The sequence below is a fragment of the Lactuca virosa genome, chromosome 4, assembly GCF_052849685.1.
Source record: "Lactuca virosa cultivar CGN04683 chromosome 4, Lactuca_virosa_CGN04683_v6, whole genome shotgun sequence".
NCBI classification, from domain to species: domain Eukaryota; kingdom Viridiplantae; phylum Streptophyta; class Magnoliopsida; order Asterales; family Asteraceae; genus Lactuca; species Lactuca virosa.
Window position 1 is genome coordinate 193916241 of NC_136429.1, and position 22152 is coordinate 193938392.

The 22152-nt window shown below is 38.7% G+C and overlaps 1 protein-coding gene across 1 annotated transcript; it reads right to left on the bottom strand.

Annotated features, from left to right (window-relative positions):
* Positions 1 to 3425: 3425 nt before the first annotated feature.
* LOC145107864 (adenine phosphoribosyltransferase 5-like) lies at positions 3426 to 6386 on the bottom strand. The gene is made up of 7 exons (XM_079044822.1): positions 6208 to 6386; positions 6018 to 6128; positions 4740 to 4832; positions 3976 to 4125; positions 3825 to 3883; positions 3690 to 3752; positions 3426 to 3619 (listed from the first exon to the last, which is right to left on the bottom strand). The coding sequence occupies exons 1-7, from the start codon at positions 6296 to 6298 to the stop codon at positions 3605 to 3607; spliced, it is 582 nt and encodes a 193-aa protein (XP_078900948.1). The 5' UTR covers positions 6299 to 6386; the 3' UTR covers positions 3426 to 3604.
* Positions 6387 to 22152: the final 15766 nt, after the last annotated feature.

Genomic DNA, 22152 nt, shown 5'->3' on the forward strand with positions numbered 1-22152 from the left:
TTTCATAATAAACATAGCTTTCCCTGCCTTGATCTTCCATTTCCTTAACACCCCATTGTTGTCTTCAACTTCTGGCTGACTTGTCTCAGTTCCATCTACAACTTCCCAGAGGTCTTGTCCCTGCATGTACGACTTGATACAGGTTGACCAGGTGTTGTAGTTACCATTACTGAGTTTCTTAATGCCGCCTACCACTTGAAGATCGCCCATGAACCATGCTCTGATACCAATTTGTTAACTGGAAATGGGTTCCTGTACTTGTACACAACAAGACACACACATGGATAAAAGCTTTAAGGATGAAACAAACACAATCTAAGCTTAACGAGTTAGCTTGATTTTCTGGAATGATAAAAACTAGATGTCAAAAGAGGCTTACATCAAAAAAAGAAACTGCATAAACGAAAAGAAAACTACCCACTAACTTGTCTACCACTAACTAGGAAAAAGTCAGTAGCTAAACTGCAAAGCAAAATACTAACAAAAGCATGCATAACACATGCATATATCCGTTAGATAATAAACTGGGTGTTGCTGTTTCAATAGTATGAGCCAGTTCCTGTTGGTCTTTTTTGTTTTAATAAAGCGTTCAAACAAAATCTGATTGTTATGATTATGATAGTATTTCCCAATTATTTTGACTTGTTGATAAATTATTTTATATAGAGAAATACACAAATAATGTTACTATAACCATAGTAAACACTGCTAAACAACATAGTAAAGAATTGCAACAAAAAGTAGTTTCTATCATTATCATATGAAATGTTCACGTTAAATTGGCCCAACTACACCATTTTATGCATATTGTTTGAATAAAGGAACAATAAAAATTTTCGTACTTTGTGTGTTTCTAATTCTATCATGACACGAGAACGATTGTATTCAAAATTTATATCGATGGTCATCTCTACAGCCTAGAGAATAGAGATGCATAAATATCAGGCCAATATTAAAAAGTACAAACTTACAACCGGTACGGAACCCTAAAACCAAATCCAAAACTGGGCACTATGATAACTGGACTTGGGCCTTAACCGGGCTTTGGTAATAAGTCGTAGGCCACATTTGTATTGAACTGGTATTTTTTTTTAAAAATTATTTCTCTGTTTTACAAAAATAATCAATTCACAATTTAATAAACAATTGACAAAGCTCTTTATATTTTTTTTTACTCCGATCAAAAAATAATTATTTATTTAAGATAAGATACTAGACCAATAGAGATTAATTGCTTTGTGTTTAAGTAAATACACAACATTAAAAAGGGTAAAATAGTTGAAATAGTTAAAAATACCCACGCTTATAAACCAAATAAAGTAAAAGTTATTCACTAAAAGGTAAAGCAAAATGATCATAAGGTTCACGGAACCAACCCTATGGACCTCAAAGGTAAAACAAAAGGTCTCAAAGATTCTACGATATTTCTAAATTAATCATTGACTTGTGTTGTTTAACAACTCAAGGTTTTATGACATTTATGACGAGGGTGCTATTTGCGTATGTCTTATTTGCATGTTGGAGCATGGTTTTATTGTGTATCAAGGCAATTTTTGGGTTAAGCCATAGACCCTTTTGGTTACGGACGATTTTGATGCATGAAGCAATGTTAATAAAATAGTTTATTTTGATGCATGAAACATGTATAATGTGTTCATAAAATAGTTTATATATATATATATATATATATATATATATATATATATATATATATATATATATATATATATATATATATATATATATATATATATAATACTGTATTATTAAGCATATTAGTCATATTTTGAATTTTAAGAGGTATAAGTTATGAAACTTTTTGTACAAATCAATTATGCATAAATAATTTATTAATACTTGCCAAAAGTTTGAAGATTTTAATTAAGGAAAATAATTAAGAAATTCAATTTAGAGTAAAATGAAAAATTTAAAATATTGAATTCATATATATAAATTAATTTACATTTCTTAAACTAAACATCAATATTAATTAACTTATATCAATAGTATAAACAAACAATATAAACATAAGGTATAAACATATATATTTTATTTAAAAGTGGTAATTTTTTATTACATAATAACTAATAATAAAATCTAATAATTATTTCTTCGTAACAAACTATTCGCCAAAAAAAAACTATTGACCACCGCCGCTTTGCGGAGGCACACATCTAGTGTATAGTATCCACAAAATATTTTCAAGGTAAACTATCAACTTACTTATAAAGTTCATTACGACGACATTTAGATTTGTTAATGTTTGTCATTTTATGACTTTACATATTTATTAGATATGGGATAAGTTTGTCAAATATATGTTGAGTTTGCAAGACATACTAATCACTTCATGACAAGGGCATACAATGTTAACCTTTTCTTTAATTTATCTAGGAGACATGTTTTTCCTTTGTAGTTATATCAACCTTTGCTTTCATTTATCTAGGAGACATGCCTTTCCTTTGTAGTTCCGCACGAGGTACTTTCTATATTGAGTTTAATTATATATCAGTATACTATTTAAAGTTAATAAACAATTTTGTATTCATTTACTAGGATGTTAGCAAACATCCACGACTACAACCTACATTAAACAAAGTCGAGTTGTTTGCTGATTGGTTGGTAGAAAGCTCCATTCTAATGGTGTTTATGAGAAGGAAGAAGGACTAACAAAGAAGATAGCTCGAGAAAATGTCCCTTTAAGCTCATTTGTGCAAGAAAATATAACATTACCCCCCCTTGTATTTATGATCAAATGAGAGACCATAATAAAAGAGTTACATATCACTCAGATCAGATTTTGGATGCAATTGCACCAATTAGACAAAAAGTGAGAAACCTTAAATTATTTGTAATTTAGAATCTTTTAATATAATGTTCATTGACTACAACAATAGTCATTGGGGCGACCGTTGCAGTGGACTTGAACACATGAATTTGGAATATTAATGATAGCATGTTTTCAATAGGTCGGAACGAGAAAATCGTGGAAGACTTGCAACCTTTCAAAGATTATTTCAATGAGTATTTAAAGTCCATAGATTATTGGGTAAAAAATGGGGCCAACACACCAACGTGCAACTTAAGGTTAATTTTTCCCACAAGGTAGCAATCGCAGTATCATTCCCCATGTGTGCAATTATTGTTAGTAGTTAAAACAATAGTACAACAAAAATTGCGACGCGATTTATACTCACGAGGTTTGATTATCAGGTAAAATGCATATCTTGCTAATTCAAAATCATTATCAGTCTTTTGTGGTATTTTAATGATTGAAGAAAAAGTTGTGAATTAATTAAAACAAATGATGATTCATGAAGAAATCACTAAACCATATATTCATAATCCAACTTCTGAATCCAAGTAAAGTAATGTATCCACCTACAAAATGCACCCATAAAGCTAATCTTCCAACGGGTAAAATCCCTAAAAACCCAAAAAAAACCCTAACAATTACAGCAATGCCACCATCTCCCCACAAAACCAATACTTCTGAAAAGCTCCAGTGATGTTTTAAGACCTAAAGAGTCCCCATCAAATGCACAAATTCCATCTCTCCCCACAACTCCAAAAGCTTTCCCAATAATCTTTTCTTCAACATCTCTCACAAGCTACATTCCTGTTTAAATAACATTCAAGCATAAAAAAACCACTCAAGGGTAATTCGGTCATTACTAAAAAAAAAGTACCAAGTCGGTTAGGCGAGGCTCCACGAGAACATACAGTGGTACTCCATTTAGCCTCCAATTACCCTGTTGACACATAACTTTAAATTCAAGTAGAACAAAAGAACATAAAAAATAGTGAACAATTAATTTTATTACCTTCACTTGTGGTAATCCAATTACACATGCACATTCAACAACCTCGGCTCCAACACGTTCTAGAAAATAAAAAATAAAAACATGTTGAAAATGTGTTTTATTATTGTGATAAAGTAAAAGTAAGATGCTATTTTGAATATAAAAAATGTACCTAAAAGCCTTATGGCTGCCGAGAGGGTCCCGCCTGTGGCCACTAGATCGTCTACAATCAACACGCTTTCCCCGGGTTGCACCGCCCCAACATGCATCTCTAGACAATCCGTACCGTACTCGAGCACATATGATTCAGATATAACTTCACCTAAAATTCAAAGCAGGTTAGAGTTATATCTGACAGATGTAAATCAGGTATACAGAGTCTGTTATAAGAAAGAACTTGGTTTATGTTTGATAAAAAAAGATAATAATAAATAAATAAATAGGTCCCATTAATACTAGAGTACTAGGTTTACATATAAGATTGTTTTAAATTTACATTTATATAGGGGGTACAATTTACAATTTATTATTATAATTTATAGTCAAATACATACAAAAAATGAATATTATTTGTAATGAAATACGCATTTAAGATTAAAATAGATGTCTTCTTCGAAATGAGATCAATATTGGTTTGTTGAAAATGATTTGTCAAAAAAATTAATTTTTAGTTTTATAAAAAAGGGAAAAAGTTAAATTATGGGGACCACAAATTTCCATACATTTTTGACAAAAATATCACCCTTGAACCAAGGGGCAAAAGGCAAGATTTTCCCTAAAGTTAACAACTTTATATATATATATATATATATATATATATATATATATATAAAAGAAGCCGATCTTGTATAAGAATAGTAGATGAATTATTGGTGTCAAGTTATTATATTTGAAAAAATAAATTTTAAAAAAAAATCTAAAAGATTAAATGCATACCTGGCAATTTTTTTGGTTTGCGTAATGGAACGAATTTAGCACCAATAGCCAATGCAATTGGAGGGCCAAATATAAATCCTCTAGCTTCCACTCCTATATGTTATTATTATTATTGAATTTTCTTTAATCATTATTCAAGATAATAATTGCACATAACAACCATAAAAATATGATTATATGAAAGAGTAAATATATAAACAGAGCTTTCATTTGTAACTTGTAAGGCCATATTTTAATAAATTCAGCTTATGTTTTGTCATCAATCAATAATGAATCAATAGATTAGTCGTGATTGATGTAATTGATATTGCAAATTTTTTGTCTCTAAAAAATCTTAGCTAACTAACAAGGTTAGTTGTCACATTAAAAAAAATGTCGTTAATATTTAATCCACGCATAATGACAGCATTGATATGTTAATTTCATATTAGATATGAACAATCCATGTGATATGTTATGGGGTCCACATATTACATCATTCATTCTTAAAAAATCTAAGGAGGAAAATGAATAGGAACAATAGATAATAAAAAAGAGCTACCAAATGTACTTCATATAATGTTAATGATATTTTTTCTCTATAATATCAAGCCAAAATAGGTTAAATTTTTATTAGAACAGAGTGTTTGTATTTTATTGTTGAGAAATTTTTACATAAAAGACCCCTTTTAAAGTTTAAACCCTCAAATAACAAAACTTTATAATAATCTTTTACATTACTGTAATCCACAAAATACACAAGGGAAAAAAAAAGTTAGGATCTTGGGGCAGATTGGATAAGTTTAAATTGATTTGACCACAAAGGTCAAAGAGCAAACATGAAATATTCTATTATTTTTATTATATTATCCAGAAAAGGTTAAATCGTTGCCACAATGTTGGATTTAACAGTGTTCTTGAAAAGATGAACATCTTGTAAGATATCGACCTGAGAAACAACAAATTGGTCCACCAAATTCCTAAATGTTAAGAACCCTAATTTCAGCAATCAGAGCATGTATTTTTCCTCTTTCACAGAACATTTTATCGAAAGGAAAAATGTTTTGGGATAATAGTCATCGACAGAAACCAAATCATCGAAAAAGAATTCAAAAATCATAAAATAAAATACTCACAAACTGACACACTGATCTACTCATGCAAATAGAATAAGATGAACTGGTGGAGTATCCTATTCCTTTCCCTAAATTTTGCAGAGAAACCAAACAAGGAAGAAGCACATGTTTAACAGAGAATCTATGCATTAAAGCTTATAAGAGGAGTGAACAGAAATAATACCAGCAACTACTGAAATTTTCTTATCTCTGTAACGATCGACAAAGATATCAACGGTGTATTTGAACGCCTTTTGATCTAACAACAGCGTTGTTATATCTTGAAACATTATCCCTGAAGAAAAGATGGAGTTGACGAATCAGACCACAACCTGTTCGACGAAAAGCCAGAGTGAAAAAACAAGGCAAAATACCTGGTTTAGGGAAGTGAGGAACGACTCTTATGGCATCTGAAATGGCCTTTATCCTTGGGTCTCCATGTAAGCCATTTTCTTCTGCAAACATCTCTCTGTAAATAGAGAATTTTCCGGCGAAAATGGTCGGAAGGGGGCGAGTGAAAAATGGAACAGTTGGTCACTTCCTTATATAAGCATGTCCTGTGTGCGCTATTTATAACCGAATTAAACATGTACTTTCTTCTCAACCAAATTATTATAAAATAATTATTAATTTCAATGGATTTTGTGAAAATGTGTTTGTACTTTATGTTAAGATTAAAAAAAAAAATCATTAAACTATCAATTGTATGTAAAATTTTTTGATTTGAATAGAGTTGTTTAGGAAAACTATCTGCTAGCTTAATTGGAAGCTATAATTTTTATTAGTATATAAATGTTTGATAAAAATAAATGAAAGTTTTTAAAACGTATAAAATTACAAAAAAAAAAAAAAAAAAAAACTTATCTAAAAAACATCATTTTTAAAAAAATGATAATTAAGTTAATTTGAAAAATTATAAATTTTGTTTTGTTAAATGTTACTTAAAATGATTTTCGATTTAAAATTTTTTGTTTAACTATAAACTAGAAAGCTTTGCCGAACTATTTTTTTTTTTTGAGTTTTTTTTTTTTTTTTTTTTTTTTTTTTTTTTTTATAAAACCTAAAATTAAAGGTTCTTAAAAACTACATACAAACACACTCTTAGTTTACTTCTTTTGCGAGAATGTCCATTCTCTAAAAATGTAGGTATATTTGAGTTCTATAAACCTAATAAGCTAAATTATTGAATTTAACATGTAACAAAAAAACCTCTATCTCCTAATATAAGTTAAAAGATATTTTATCACAAACATATAAATGACAAAATAAATGCTGTATTCCCACTTGGCTTTTATAAGGATTATCATGAAAATTTTCTTTTATATTTGTTTTAACTTATTAGACTTTATAAATGATGTAAGAACATGAAGTATAGCTTGTAAAACTTTTATTTTATTTTTTGTTTCAATTATTGGATTTTTAGAAAGCAATTGTTTTTAACACATGCATGCGTGTATGTATGTTTTTATAATCAAGATATTGTATTGTAATTTTGTATTTATTAATAATAGATTAATAATAATGGATAATAGATAAAGTACAAAAATTTATAAAATAAAATAATGGGTAGGTTCAAATTGAATACTAATAAATAAACAATTAAATTGTAAAAAAAAAAAAACAGAAAAAAGAATACATATTTTTATTAAACGTCAAGTCTAACCACTAAAAATAGGGAATGAAAAGGATATATGAAAACACCATAAAATTATAGCAAAAAAGAAATCTATAAGATATAAGATATAAACTGTGTTATTAATTATATAAATATATTTATACTTTTACTGATATGAAATTCGTGGCAAATACTTTTATAATAACCACGTAGAGTTTTATAATGTAAGTAGGAGATAATATTTTACTTATTTAAATAATCTTTTATTTTAATCTGATAATATTTTCTAATATACTATCAAAAGACAATTGAACCATTGACTTTTCTGTTTCCACTCTCGCAGTTCATAAAAGTGACCTGATCCTTTTCTAGTGTTGATGGCTTAGATTTGAAGAGGAGTTAGGACTACCTATTTTTTGAATAAACAATTTTATTTAACTTTTAACTAATAATATAAAACCAAACCGTACGTACATGCAAAAATTGATTTGAACCTACGAATTCTGAATCAATTTTGTTTATCCATCTAGTATCGATGTTTTTATAAAACTGTAAATATTGTTTGTATTACTTTAATGAAGTCCAAAAGTAATTTTTTACTATGATTTTGTTGGGTTTTGATTTTTAAAGTTGAAAACTTTTCGTTTTTTTTTTATGTTAAATCCATATAAAATAACAATTTACTTGTAACAGCCGACGTTTTAATTTGCACTATCATTTTATAATATTTTCAGGCATTATGCACATTTATCAAAATATGGTCCCAACGAAAACATACACAAAAAGTTTTTAATTGTTTCCAAAAGACATATATGGGGTGTTACAAATGATATAGGCAAAAACCATAGTAAAACGGCGGATATATCAACCATAGTAAAACGGCGGAAATATAAACATTACTAATCTATGTCCATTATCTTCAAAAGCTCACTGCTTTCTTGCACCTGATCCTCCTGAGATACAGTACATTAAAAACAAAAACACATACATAACACAAATTGTCTCATGAGTCATATATGTTTGGACCCAAAACATTTGATAAAAAAATTCAATAACTCTAAAATAATTTCTAACTATGCAATGCATGTTCTCACACAATGCAGACTTACGGTTCCGTTTCGTTTCACTAGTCATTTTCATTTTCATTTCATATCCTTGGTTTGATAAGGACCAGAAGGTCACCTTCCGTGAGTGTAGTTGTTGACTACCACATGAAAACAAATCATCATATTATGGCCTCATCGTTCAAAGAATCCTACTTCGCGATGAAAGGTACTCTCCCAACGTCATAGGCTAGCCGCCTTTTACATTTCTTTTATTACTGTGCAGTTCACGCAATGATGCATGATCATATTTTTCTTTTCAAGACTTAATCACATACAATGACATGCTTTACAATTAAATCATAACATTATTAAGTAATTTCAAGTCAACCATGTATAACTCGAGTCATTTACCAAAATTAATAACATAGGCTTATTTATTTCAAAATCATATAAACATAAACATGTATATTACTTATCTTTATAAATAGCATCTTTAAACAAAAAGTTCTTAATTCATTAAGTTATGTACTCCTAAGTTAAAAAGCTTCATAAAACTCGCCTCATTTAGTTAGTGAAGACTGACTATTACTTTGACTTCTATCCTTCACTTGGTGCACTCTAATTAATCTCCCTGTCAAACCTTATTCAAATAGCACATTAAGTTCTTAATAACATATCTTAATCCATAAAGAGATCAATTCCAACTCATATTTAAAATGAAAATACACTTGATCATATGAATTTCTCATTCCAAACTTCTATGAACAAAATCAATTAAGCTCTACGAGTATCTCATAGATATGTCTTGATTCATTTAGACATAATTTCACTAATCTAACAACTTACCTAATTAGGGTTTGAGTTCATCTTCTTCAAATTTAAGAATTCAACCATATATTTATCAAAATAAGCTTAGAATCATGATCACGATACTCATAACAATATCAAACTTGGAATTCAAAGCATTTGGAAAAAGTTCTGGTAATCCTTCGGCCTCCACCATTATTGAACATTAGTGTAACTAGAGGTGAAAGAAGGTACCTTGATTCACTTAGATGGCTTGATTATTTTCTTCCCTTGCATCCCTTTTTGATTTTCTTCAAGTTCTAAGCTTCAGAACTATAAAATCGCCTTAAGGAGAACACTGGAACTCATATATGTGATAAATGGATTGATGATGTGTTTTTATACTAAAACTTTATCAAGTTTTATTAATCCAAATCTATCACAACTCAACTAACACACAAACATGTAGTGAACCTGATCGTGTAAACGTTTAGTGATGGTAAATAAAGGTATCAAAATCTCGAGGAACGAGAATGTTCAAATTCAGAATTTTGCTATTAATTAAATTAAAGAAAATAATACAAAAAGAAGGAAGGGTTTTCTGATTTTAAAGTTCAGAAACTTCTAAACTCACTTGCTAATGTCTAAATTGGTAAAACTGTAACGTCCCAAATTTCAAACCCAAAATTTTTATTTAAAAATAAAGTATTTATTCGAATTACAACTTTAAGGATCTAGATAAAACCATTTGATTCAAAACATTTATCAGGGTCTCGTCAAGAAGTTATTATGTGTGAAAATCTCTAATGGATGTGATACAATCGATTCGCGCCCTTTCTTTAATATAAGAAAATCTAAAAACATTTAAACATGAAATCGTAAGCACAAAGCTTAGTGGGTCTCCCAAAATACAACATACCATACATAAAATAGTGAATGTTATAGGCCGAAGCATAGTTTTACAGTCACTTCTTTCCATGTGCCAAATCATGGTCTTTCCTTGCAATGTCGAGGGCTGAATCCCGGTCTTACGTACAAGTGCCAAGGGCCACATTCTAGTCTTCCATGCAAGTATCACAGAGACAACTAGCATCCTAGATACAAATACCACGGGCCAGATCCTGGTCTTACATATAATTGCCAGGGGCCAGATCCTGGTCTTTCATACATATGTCAGGGGCAGGATCATGTTCTTTCATACATATGCCAGGGGCCATATATTGGTCTTCCATGCAAGTATCACAAAGACAATTAGCATCCTACATAGTATAGTGAGAAGACTCACTTCACGCTCGCAGTCACGCAACCACAACTCAAAAAGTCCAAAAACTGATACTCCAACCCACCTATTAAAATACCCACAGTCAAACCTTGGTCCACACTCTAAGACTAGCAATTAAACCAAAAGTCAACCATGTTAAAAAGTCAACGGTCAAAGTCAACGTCAGTTGGCCTTCACGTCGTGGCCATCCCTTGGCCACATTGTGGCACCTTCTCGACAAAACAGTTGCGATTCCCATCTTCGCCATGTCGTGACACCCAATTCGTCACATCGTGACGATAAGATGCAACCAACTTATTTACTCAAGCTCTTAATCGGTTAAGCCCTTAGCCTATACTTTCCAGGAGGCTTCTAAGAACCATAATGGTCCATAAAAATCCAATATTTATAGACATGCATGACCCATGCATGTCTTCCACTTTTCTAGGTCAAAAGGCAAGAATATGACTTAAAACTCATGCAAGACTCTCAATTTGAATACAACTTTCTAGATCCATAAGATATAATGGTCAAAGGACTAAGGAAAACCATAAAGTTGTAAAATTTATCACTTTCATCCATCCATGACTCAAATATGAACCAAAACATACAAAATAACCTAGATCTAATAAGAGGACATCATCAAGAAGGGAGCTTGAGAACTCACAAATGGTCCAGAAGATGCACATAAGAATGGAGATGGTTTGCTTGTTCGATCTATGCACCAAACTTCATTCTTCTTCCTTTAAGATCACCAAAACTTACAAAATGAACTCCAAAAGCTTCAAGGAGGTTAGGGTTTGATCAAATGTGTATTTAGGAGGTGATGGAGGTTGAGTGTTGGGTCAAAAATATTGGTTTATACTTTACTTTTCTAGCAAAATGTATTTTTCAGTAATGTAATAGGTGTTCTCTGATACCAATTGTAAGGTCCCAATTACAAGATCCAAACCAGTGATCAAAACAAACAAGAATGAGTAGAAGAAGAAGATTATCAAGCAATGCACATGTCTATTAGAGAAGAACGTCTGGTACACCTTGAGAAACACACACAGTTGACCGTAAACACTATGGATACGTCACTACTGACAGACTCTGACACATACTATTTATAGGGACAGACTGGCCGTGAACGGGGTTCACGGTCGAACACTCGTTTACGGCCGAACACCCGTTTACGGTCGTAAACACCAACCCAGCCGTAAACCCACATCAATAAGATACAAACACATCCAACATGACTAAGACCCTACCAAGACATATACAGATGATTGCCTAGCCCAAACCACAAATCTATGACCTATCATTGAGGGTGGAGGAAACCCTAGCCATCACTTCCTTTAAATAATCCTCAACCCGAAAACTTAGGTTTTTTTGCAAGCCCAACTATCACGTAGTGACCACCATAGTGTGTGAGTACAAGAATCAATGCGCAAGGACAAGGTTTGAAAACTCAAACCTTGAGTTAATCTTTATGTAACATCCCGGGTTTCAGGTATTTCCTATTTCATCCCTTGGTTTATATTATAAGTCAATTTAATCCATAAGTCCAAGAGTTTTGCCTAGAAGCCCTAGTGCCATTTTGGTAAATTGAGCTGGAGAAGTATGCTGAGCGTACATGTGTGTACGCTGAGCATACTAGGGCGCGCCCTAGTACGCAGGGCATACACTCACGTACGTTAGACGTACTCACGTCAGAGGGAAACCCTAAATTTTAGGGTTTAAAGGGTATTTAAGCAACATGTTGGCTCATTTCCTTTCTACCTTTTAGCCTCCACTCCCTTGGAACGTCTTTTGCAAACCCTAATCTTTGAGGAGTGGTTTGTGAGCTCAAGTGTGTGCTTTTTGGTGTGTTCTTGGTGACTTGAAGGAAAAAGAAGTGCATCAAGACGCTTGGAAGCTTGAAGCAAGGTTGGAAATGGGAGTTTGGCTTCCTTCTCCATCATCTTAAGGTATAAAGTTCATACCTTTATGCTTTATTTGATAGATCTCTTGTTGGGTCCTTTTTATGCTTCTTTTGATCCCAAATGCTCCATCTTGAGCATGGCATGTTCTGGATGTTTTGAGTCGTCCTTTCAGACCCTTGGAGGGGTCATTAATCATAAAAATGAGGTCCCAATGGCTAGAAGTGTCCCATGCATTTGTTAGAAGGGTCTTAATGGAATGATACCATGTATTAAGGAATTTTTGGACGTCTAAAGTCATAAAGTTAGAGACTTTATGACTCTAAGGTGCATTTGGACCATGGATCTGTAGTATGGGCTTAAGTGCTTAAGCAATTAAGCATTTAATAGATTGTTGGGTCTGCGAGGGTACGCCCCGCGCAAGGAGGAGTACGACCTGTGTACTCGGTCAGTCACCCTGATAAGGGTCAAGGCGAGGTTTGGTTTACGTCCAGCGTACCAAAGGGGGTACACCCGACGTACGCCTTTTGTGGGCTTCAGATTTTGGGCTTCAAGTGATTGGGGCCACCTTTTGGGCTTGAACGTTTGGTCCCTTATTGGAATATTTGAGTAAGAGTGTTTTGGGCTATTTGGAGTGTTGGACCTTAGGATAAGGCCCAATAAGGAGTTTGGGCCTAATTTGGAAAATTGGGCCAATTATGGCCCTTTAAGTAATTTGGGCCTTTTGGGATCAAGAATTGGGCTTGGGTATTGGCCTAATTAGGGAATGGGTACAGTGGGCATTTACCCTAAGTATGGAGTATTAGTCAAGGTTGGTAATCTAATTGTTAATTGGATGTTGTTTTGTGTGATGGTTCAGGATTTTTTGTGAGCTGGCAGCCGGAGGTTTTCAGTGTGGTTCGACTTTGTGAGGTGAGTCTTCCTCACTGTACTTTAGGGTCGAAGGTGTAACATCCCAAAAATACAATCCAAAAATTTTTGTTTGAAAACTTTACTAAACCATAATATCAAATATTAAAAGATAAAACCATGAATCATGTATCTCAAAATGTCATAATAAATTTATCAAATCGAAACTAGTGTCAAGATCATATCAAAATATCAGAGTCTAACTCCCAGGCTAAAACTGTGGTGTGTACCATGCCATCATCCCGAGCCCTTCCTTTTGCTAGCTGAAGTACCTAAAACCAAAACTAAAACTGTAATCACGAAGCTTAGTGAGCTCCCCCAAACTACCACATACCATACAATAACATATAAAGCACATACTGGGCCTCGCCCACTGCATCGGACCGAATTCCGGAACTGACTAGGGCCTTGCCCACTGCATCAGACCAAAGTCTGGAACTGACTACGGCCTTGCCCACTGCATAGGACCGAAGTCCGGAACTGACTAGGGCCTTGCCCACTGCATCGGACCGAAGTCCGGAACTACTAGGGCCTTGCCCACTGCATCGGACCGAAGTCCGGAACTACTAGGGCCTTGCCCACCGCATCAGACCGAAGTCCGGAACTACTAGGGCCTTGCCCACTGCATCGGATCGAAGTCCGGAACTACTAGGGCCTTGCCCACTGCATCGGACCGAAGTCCAGAACTGACTGAACATAACCTAACATAATCATAGCATATAATATGAACACATATACTGCATACTGCATCGGACCATAGTCCGGAACACATAACACATACCATGCCTGTATCACAAAGACACCAAGCATACTGAACTACTGCATCGGACTGTAGTCCGGAACTACTGCTAACTAAATGGGCCGGCATTGTGGCCGTAGACCCGTTCCTACTGGAAGTAAACTCACCTCGTAAGGCTAGCTGCTGAAATGCTGCTCGGGAACTGTCTGACTGTTGCTCCGGTAACTCCCCTGCTACAATTCCCAAAAGACACTTAATCAAACACTGATAACTAATCTTAGGGTAAAATGACTATTTTACCCCTGGTCAAAGTCAACAATCCGTTGACCTGACTCGTCGAGTTGGGCCGCCAACTCGTCGAGTCCCTATCTTTCCTTCTACTCCCCTTCCCGACTCTACTCGTCGAGTTTAGCAAAGACTCGACGAGTTCTCCTTCTATAATAACATCAAGTCAACCTTTATCTGACTCACCGAGTTGTATGAACAACTCGTCGAGTCCTCCTTCATCATATGAACACGTACAGTCTGTGACTCGCCGAGTTGTAGGAACAACTCGTCGAGTCTGTTCTTACGGGTAAGGAGATTGCCTTGGACTCGCCGAGTCAGGGCGTAGACTCGTCGAGTCCCTCTACACTCAGATCCATGTCTTAACTCACTGAGTCTTTACTCCACTCATTAACGGACTCGCTGCTACTGAACAGGGAATCTAAGACTCGCGACCGGACTCGCCGAGTCCGAAGAACGACTCGTCGAGTCCTTTGCATGCAGTTTCTATTCAGCCGATTCTAATCAGTTTCAGCGCATCCAATTCATAGATCTGGGTTTCTGGGACAATCTGAACACGTAAAGTTGCTAACTTTACGTGTATCTATGATGCAATGAAGCAATAACACTCAAACTTGGCTATAATGGGGGTTACTTGTCTAGAACAAGGCCATGGCTGCCAAAAGGTGGCCTTCTTGAGCTCCTGGAACTCAAGAGAGGCTAGATCCGAGATATGGCTTGATTACAAAGCTTCATCACTAGGGATTTGGGGTTTTTGAGCTCAAAACCATCAATTTGGGGACAAACTAGATCTAGCAATACAATAACCAAGATGAAAGCTTTATTACCAGAAAGGATGGCCAAAGAGGAGTATAATCTGGATCTACTTCTTCTTCCTTGAGTTCTTCAACCTTCTCCTTCTTCTTCTTGCTCAACAATGCACCAAGATTCCTTCACAAGGGCAAAATCACTCACACACACTTTAAGGAGGCTAGGGTTTTGGGAATAAGTCTCTGAGAGGTGAAGGAGGATGGTTTGGGGCTATAATGGTGTTTAAATAGGGTACACTCCCTAAAATTAGGGCTTCATCCAGACTGGCGGACTCGCCGAGTCTGGAATATGGACTCGTCGAGTCGCCACGCCTACTCCACGTGCTAACTCGCTGCTACTCGACGAGTTAGGGCCACTGACTCGTCGAGTAGCTTCTAAAATAAAAAGAAAAATAATGTTTTAAATGCATACTAGGAACGGGGCGTTACAACTCTCCCCCACTTATCTTAGACTTCGTCCTCGAAGTCTGCTGCTACTAAATCTGAAAATAACTCCGGATAATGCTTCGTCATTTCCTCCTCGGTTTCCCATGTCCATTCCGAACCCTTCCGGTGCTGCCACTACACCTTCACTAGCTGAACCACCTTGTTCCTCAAGGTCTTCGTCTTCCGATCCAAGATCGCAACTGGTCTCTCGATGTAATTCAGGCTGCTGTCAACCTGAATATCCTCCAACGGTATAACTGCTGACTCATCCACCAAACACTTCCGTAACTGAGACACATGGAAAGTGTTGTGGATCTGGCTAAGCTCTGCTGGAAGATCTAACCGATAAGCAACCCGACCCACCCGGGCCAAAACCCTAAAGGGACCAATGAATCTGGGGCCCATCTTGCCCCTCTTTCGGAACCTGATGACACCCTTCCAGGGTGACACTTTTAGGAGGACTATATCGCCTACCTGGAACTCCAAATCAAAACGCCTCCTATCAGCGTAACTCTTCTGCGGACCTGCTGTATCAACTCTGTGGTCTTAAGCACCACCTCAGTGCTCCCCATGACTCTCTAACCGACCTCGCCCCAACAGATTGGGGTCCTACACTTCCTCCCGTAAAGCATCTCAAAGGGAGGCCGGTCTATACTGGAGTGGTAACTGTTGTTATACGAGAATTCCGCTAATGGAAGGTACGTATCCCAACTGCCACCAAAATCTAGGACACATGCCCGAAGCATGTCCTCGAGAGTCTGAATCGTCCTCTCGCTCTGCCCGTCCGTTTGAGGGTGGAAAGCGGTGCTGAAAAGGAGACGAGTCCCCATCTCGTCATGGAACCGCTTCCAAAACCTGGAAGTAAACCGGACGTCTCGATCTGATACTACTGAAACATGCACTCCATGACGTGCCACAACCTCTCGCACGTAAATATCGGCTAACTTCTCAACCGATATGCTCTCCTGGATCGGTACGAAATGCGCGCTCTTGGTCAACCGATCCACTATGACCCAAATCGAATCAACTCCACGTGCAGTCCTGGGAAGCTTAGTAACAAAATCCATAGTGATATCCTCCCATTTCCACACGGGAATGTCTAATGGCTGCATCTTGCCGTGGGGTCTCTGGTGCTCTGCCTTGACCTTCCTGCAGGTCAGGCATCTCTCCACGTACCAAGCTACGTCCCGCTTCATGCAGGGCCACCAATAATCGGGTCGAAGATCTCTGTACATCTTCGTCGCCCCTGGGTGGATGGAGAACCGAGACTTGTGGGCCTCATCCATCAACACCTGCCGTACTCCTCCCCAGTACTGCACCCAAACTCTCCCATGAAGGGTCAACAATCCTCGACTGTCATAATCGAAAGAAGCTACTCGGCCCACGATCCTCTCGCACTTCCGTCTTTCCTCTTTTAGGCCCTCAACCTGTGCCTCTCTAATCTGCTCCAATAATGGAGTAATCACTGTCATCCTCAGACATATATCTCTGATCGGGGCCGTCATCGCCTTGCGGCTCAGGGCGTCGGCCACTACGTTGGCCTTGCCCGGATGATAAAGGATCTCACAATCATAGTCCTTAACCACATCTAACCACCGACGCTGCCTCATGTTTAGATTCGGCTGATCCATAAGGTACCTCAGACTCTTGTGATCCATGTAAATGGTACAACGGACCCCATAGAGGTAATGCCTCCAAATCTTGAGGGCGAACACCACTGCCCCCAGCTCTAAATCGTGCGTCGGATAGTTAGCCTCGTGAGGCTTCAACTATCTAGAGGCATACACTATCACATGCCCTCGCTGCATTAATCCTGCTCACATACCTGTAATCGAAGCGTCACAGTAGACTACGAAGTCATCCACTCCCTATGGCAGGGTAAGAATCGGTGCCTCACACAATCTCTGCCTAAGGGTCTCAAGTGCTGCCTGCTGCTCAGGCCCCCAGCGAAATGCCACCGACTTTCTGGTCAGTCGAGTGAGCGGAACTGCTATCTTGGAGAAATCCTGGATGAATCTCCTGTAGTACCCTGCCAAACCTAGGAAGCTCTGAATCTCAGATGGAGACCTCGGGACCTCCCACTGCATCACGGCCTCTATCTTGGCCGGATCTACTAGTATACCCTTCTGGTTGACGAGGTGTCCAAGGAACTACACCTCGCGCAACCAGAACTCACACTTGGAGAACGTTGCGAAAAGTTTCTCCCTCATCAGTGTCTCTAGCACCTCCCTCAGGTGCTCCTCGTGCTGCTCCTGAGTCTTGGAATAGACCAAGATGTCGTCGATGAATACTATCACAGACCGATCTAATATCGGTCTGCATACGCGGTTCATGAGATCCATGAATGCGGTTGGTGCGTTGGTGAGCCCAAATGGCATCACCACGAACTCATAATGACCATAGCGGGTCCTAAAAGCGGTCTTCTGCACGTCCTCACCTCTGACCCGCATCTGATGATAACCGGAGCGCAAATCAATCTTGGAGAACCAAGATGCTCCCTGGAACTGATCAAACAAGTCATCTATCCTCGGAAGTGGGTAACGGTTCTTCACCGTCACCTTGTTCAACTCCCGGTAATCTATACACATACGGGGTGACCCGTCCTTCTTCTTCACAAACAGGATCGGGGCTCCCCATGGTGAACTGTTTGGTCTGATAAAACCCTTGTCTAGCAGCTCCTGCAGCTGCGTAGACAACTCCTGCATCTCGGGAGGAGCCAACCGGTATGGTGCCTTGGCTATTGGAGCCGCACTAGGAAGCAGGTCAATCCTGAACTCAACCTGTCTCTCAGGAGGTATCCCAGACAAATCCTCTGGAAATACATCCGGGTACTCGCGTACTACCGGTACATCGTCAACTGTCGCCTTGCCCTTCTCCCGGGCATCTAAAACATAAGCGACGTACCCGCGCAACCCTTCTGAAAGTAGTGCCTCGCTCTCGCTGCTGAACACAGAATCGGTCCGCGCTGTGGCCTCTCGCCCTGAATCACTAACTCTCCCCCGCTAGGAGTGCGAACCCTCACTAACTGCAGCTCACAATCAATCACTGCCCCATTGGGGCTCAGCCAATCCATACCCACTATAACCTTATTCCCTAGCAGGGGAATAGGAACCAAATCTACTGAGAACTGCTCATCAAATAATCGCAGCGAACACCCCCTATGTACCCTCGCGACCCTGACGGTCCTGTCATCAGCTATCTCAACCTCGAGCGGGCAATCCAGCTCCCCTGGAGCTCTGCTAAACCGCTTGCTAAGAGCAAGCGAGACAAATGATCGGGTAGCCCCCGAGTCAAACAATACTGTAGCTGAAATGCCGTTCACTAAGAACGACCCTATATACAAACACATAACCATGAGAAATAATCAATACCAAATACATAGATAAGAGCAAAATACATACCCGTCACCACATCAGGAGTCGCCCGCGCCTCCTCTGCTGTCATCTGGAAAGCTCTACTCTTCGCCACTAGCGCCTTAGCCCGACCCTGACGACCGTCTATGATCCTCAAAGTAGCAGGGGCAGGTGCTGCCACCTTCCCTGCTGCTGCTAAACTCAGGCACTGGGAATTTTTATGTCCCCTCTGATTGCAATGGAAGCAAATCAGATCAACTGCTGTGGTGGTGGTGGTGGCTGTACAATATCTACTCATATGCCCGGTCCGACCGCACTTGTAGCAGCCGGAGATCCCTGCCTTGCACGCCCCATCATGTAATCTCCCACACTTGCCACACCGACTGTGGCTCTGCTGTCCTCTAGATCTGTGATCCGATACCTTGGGCTTTTTGCCCAAACTCTCTGAGCCAGATGCCTCCTCTGGCTTCCTCTTCTTCTCCATCTCCAAATCTATCTCTCTCTCACGAGCCCTCGCAATCATGTCATCCAGTGTTTTACAGCTGGACCGGCTCACAAACTGTCTGATATCACTCCTCAACATCTCATGATAACGGGCCTTCTTCATTTCCTCATCAGCCGCACACTGAGGAACAAGAAGAGCCCTCTCCCTGAACTTGGCGGTAATCTCCGCCACAGTCTCAGTAGTCTGAGTAAGATCCTGAAACTCCCTCGCTAACTGCTACACCTCGATAACTGGTGCAAACTCGGCTCTGAACCTGGTAGTGAAATCGGTCCAGGTCATCGCATCGAGAGCTGCATCATCCCCAATGACATGTCTGATCTCATCCCACCAATCTCGTGCCAGTCCTTCAGGAGACAGGATGCTAGTCTGACCTTGTCCCCCTCGGGACATCTGTTGGTGCGGAATGCATTGGCGACATCCGCCAACCATCTGGTACTCGCAATGGGGTCTCGGACCCCCTGGTAATCTGGAGCTCCACATGCTCTGAACTCCCTGAAAGTGAGGGTGCGCGACCCCATCATGGACGCCACCTCAGCACGGAATGTGCTCAACTTCTCGTCCATCAGCTCCAAAATACCCTCCTTGATCGAGCCGAATATCACAGGAGTCTGATTGAGTATGATGCGAGTAACCTCTGAGGAGAGAAACTCCCTAGTCTGCTCATCCACATGCTCGGCCCCCGAGCCTAATCCCGATCCCTCACCGGCACCTGAACTGCCAACTGCTGGTCTAGGGCGTAAAACCACCATTCTGAAAACACATAATGACAATGTCAGGAATACATATATATCTCGAGGGATCGCTACTAGTACAAGTTTCCTGGTCTCACCTCAGCCTTCCTTGATTCGAGTACGGATCCTCTGATTTCAGTAGTACGGGCCCATACTACCTTCCATATCTATCCGTACTTTCCTCAAGAACTGCCTTGGCTCCACCAAGTCCCTTTTACTACCACTGCTCTCTGCTACACTCATCCTAGGCTTTCCCTAGGGTAATCACCAACCCACTCTCCGCTATCAGCTGCACAAGAAGTCCCGGCTACCTCCCCCTAACTAGCTCGTGAATACTATTACATATCACTAAGACTAGATAATTTTTCGAATGAGAAATCCTACCCTACAACGGTTGGACTCAGGTAAGAGCTGCGCAATAGAGCTAGACCTAACCTTCTGAAATTATTTAATCCTCACAATGTGTAACGTAACATATTCATTTACTAGTTAGTGAAAGATAACTAAGACTCCTAAAAGCACAAAGCAAGCAGCATTCGAGCATCGAGTACACATAATCAAGCATACACTACTCAGGCTATCATACTGACAATTTTGTACTAGCATGCAGTTTTCATAGAGCTGAAACACATATAACAGACACATAAGGCATCCTTCCTAGATCCTTAGTCCTAATCTAGCATGCTGTTCTAATAAAGCTGATAATCATAACATAGCATAAACTCGTATGGATAATTTGGGAGTACTTACTTGAGCTCGGCTGATTGCATGCACCACACCCTTTTTCTTTTCAAAGTTCTTTTATTTCTAAAAATTCTTTTTTTTTTACTTTTCTAAAACTCTTTTCTTTTGAAAACTTTATACCACTTCCTTAGTTTGAGTTCAGACACACCCGAAAGTGTGCCCGAATCCCTCAAACCAAGGCTCTGATACCAACTTGTAACATCCCACAAATACAACCCAAAATTTTTTGTTTGAAAACTTTACTAAACCATAATATCAAATATTAAAAGATAAAACCATGAATCATGTATCTCAAAATGTCATAATAAATTTATCAAATCGAAACTAGTGTCAAGATCATATCAAAATATCAAAGTCTAACTCCCACGCTAAAATTGTGGTGTGTGCCATGCCATCATCCCGAGCCCTTCCCTTTGCTAGCTGAAGTACTTGAACCAAAACTGAAACTGTAAGCACGAAGCTTAGTGAGCTCCCCCAAACTACCACATACCATACAATAACATATAAAGCACATACTGGGCCTCGCCCACTGCATCAGACCGAATTCCGGAACTGACTAGGGCCTTGCCCACTGCATCGGACCGAAGTCCGGAACTGACTAGGGCCTTGCCCACTGCATCAGACTGAAGTCCGAAACTGATTAGGGCCTTGCCCACTGCATCGGACCGAAGTCCGGAACTACTAGGGCCTTGCCCACTGCATCGGACCGAAGTCCGGAACTGACTAGGGCCTTGCCCACTGCATCGGACCGAAGTCCGGAACTGACTAGGGCCTTGCCCACTGCATCGGACCGAAGTCCGGAACTACTAGGGCCTTGCCCACTGCATCCGACCGAAGTCCGGAACTACTAGGGCCTTGCCCACTGCATCGGACCGAAGTCCGGAACTGCATCGGACCGAAGTCCGGAACTGACTGAACATAGCCTAACATAATCATAACATATAATATGAACACATATACTGCATACTGCATCGGACCATAGTCCGGAACACATAACACATACCATGCATGTATCACAAAGACACCAAGCATACTGAACTACTGCATCAGACTGTAGTCCAGAACTACTACTAACTAAATGGGTCGACATTGTGGCCGTAGACCCGTTCCTAATGGAAGGAAACTCACCTCGTAAGGCTGGCTGCTGAAATGCTGCTCGGGAACTGTCTGGCTGCTGCTCCGGTAACTCCCCTCCTACAATTCCCA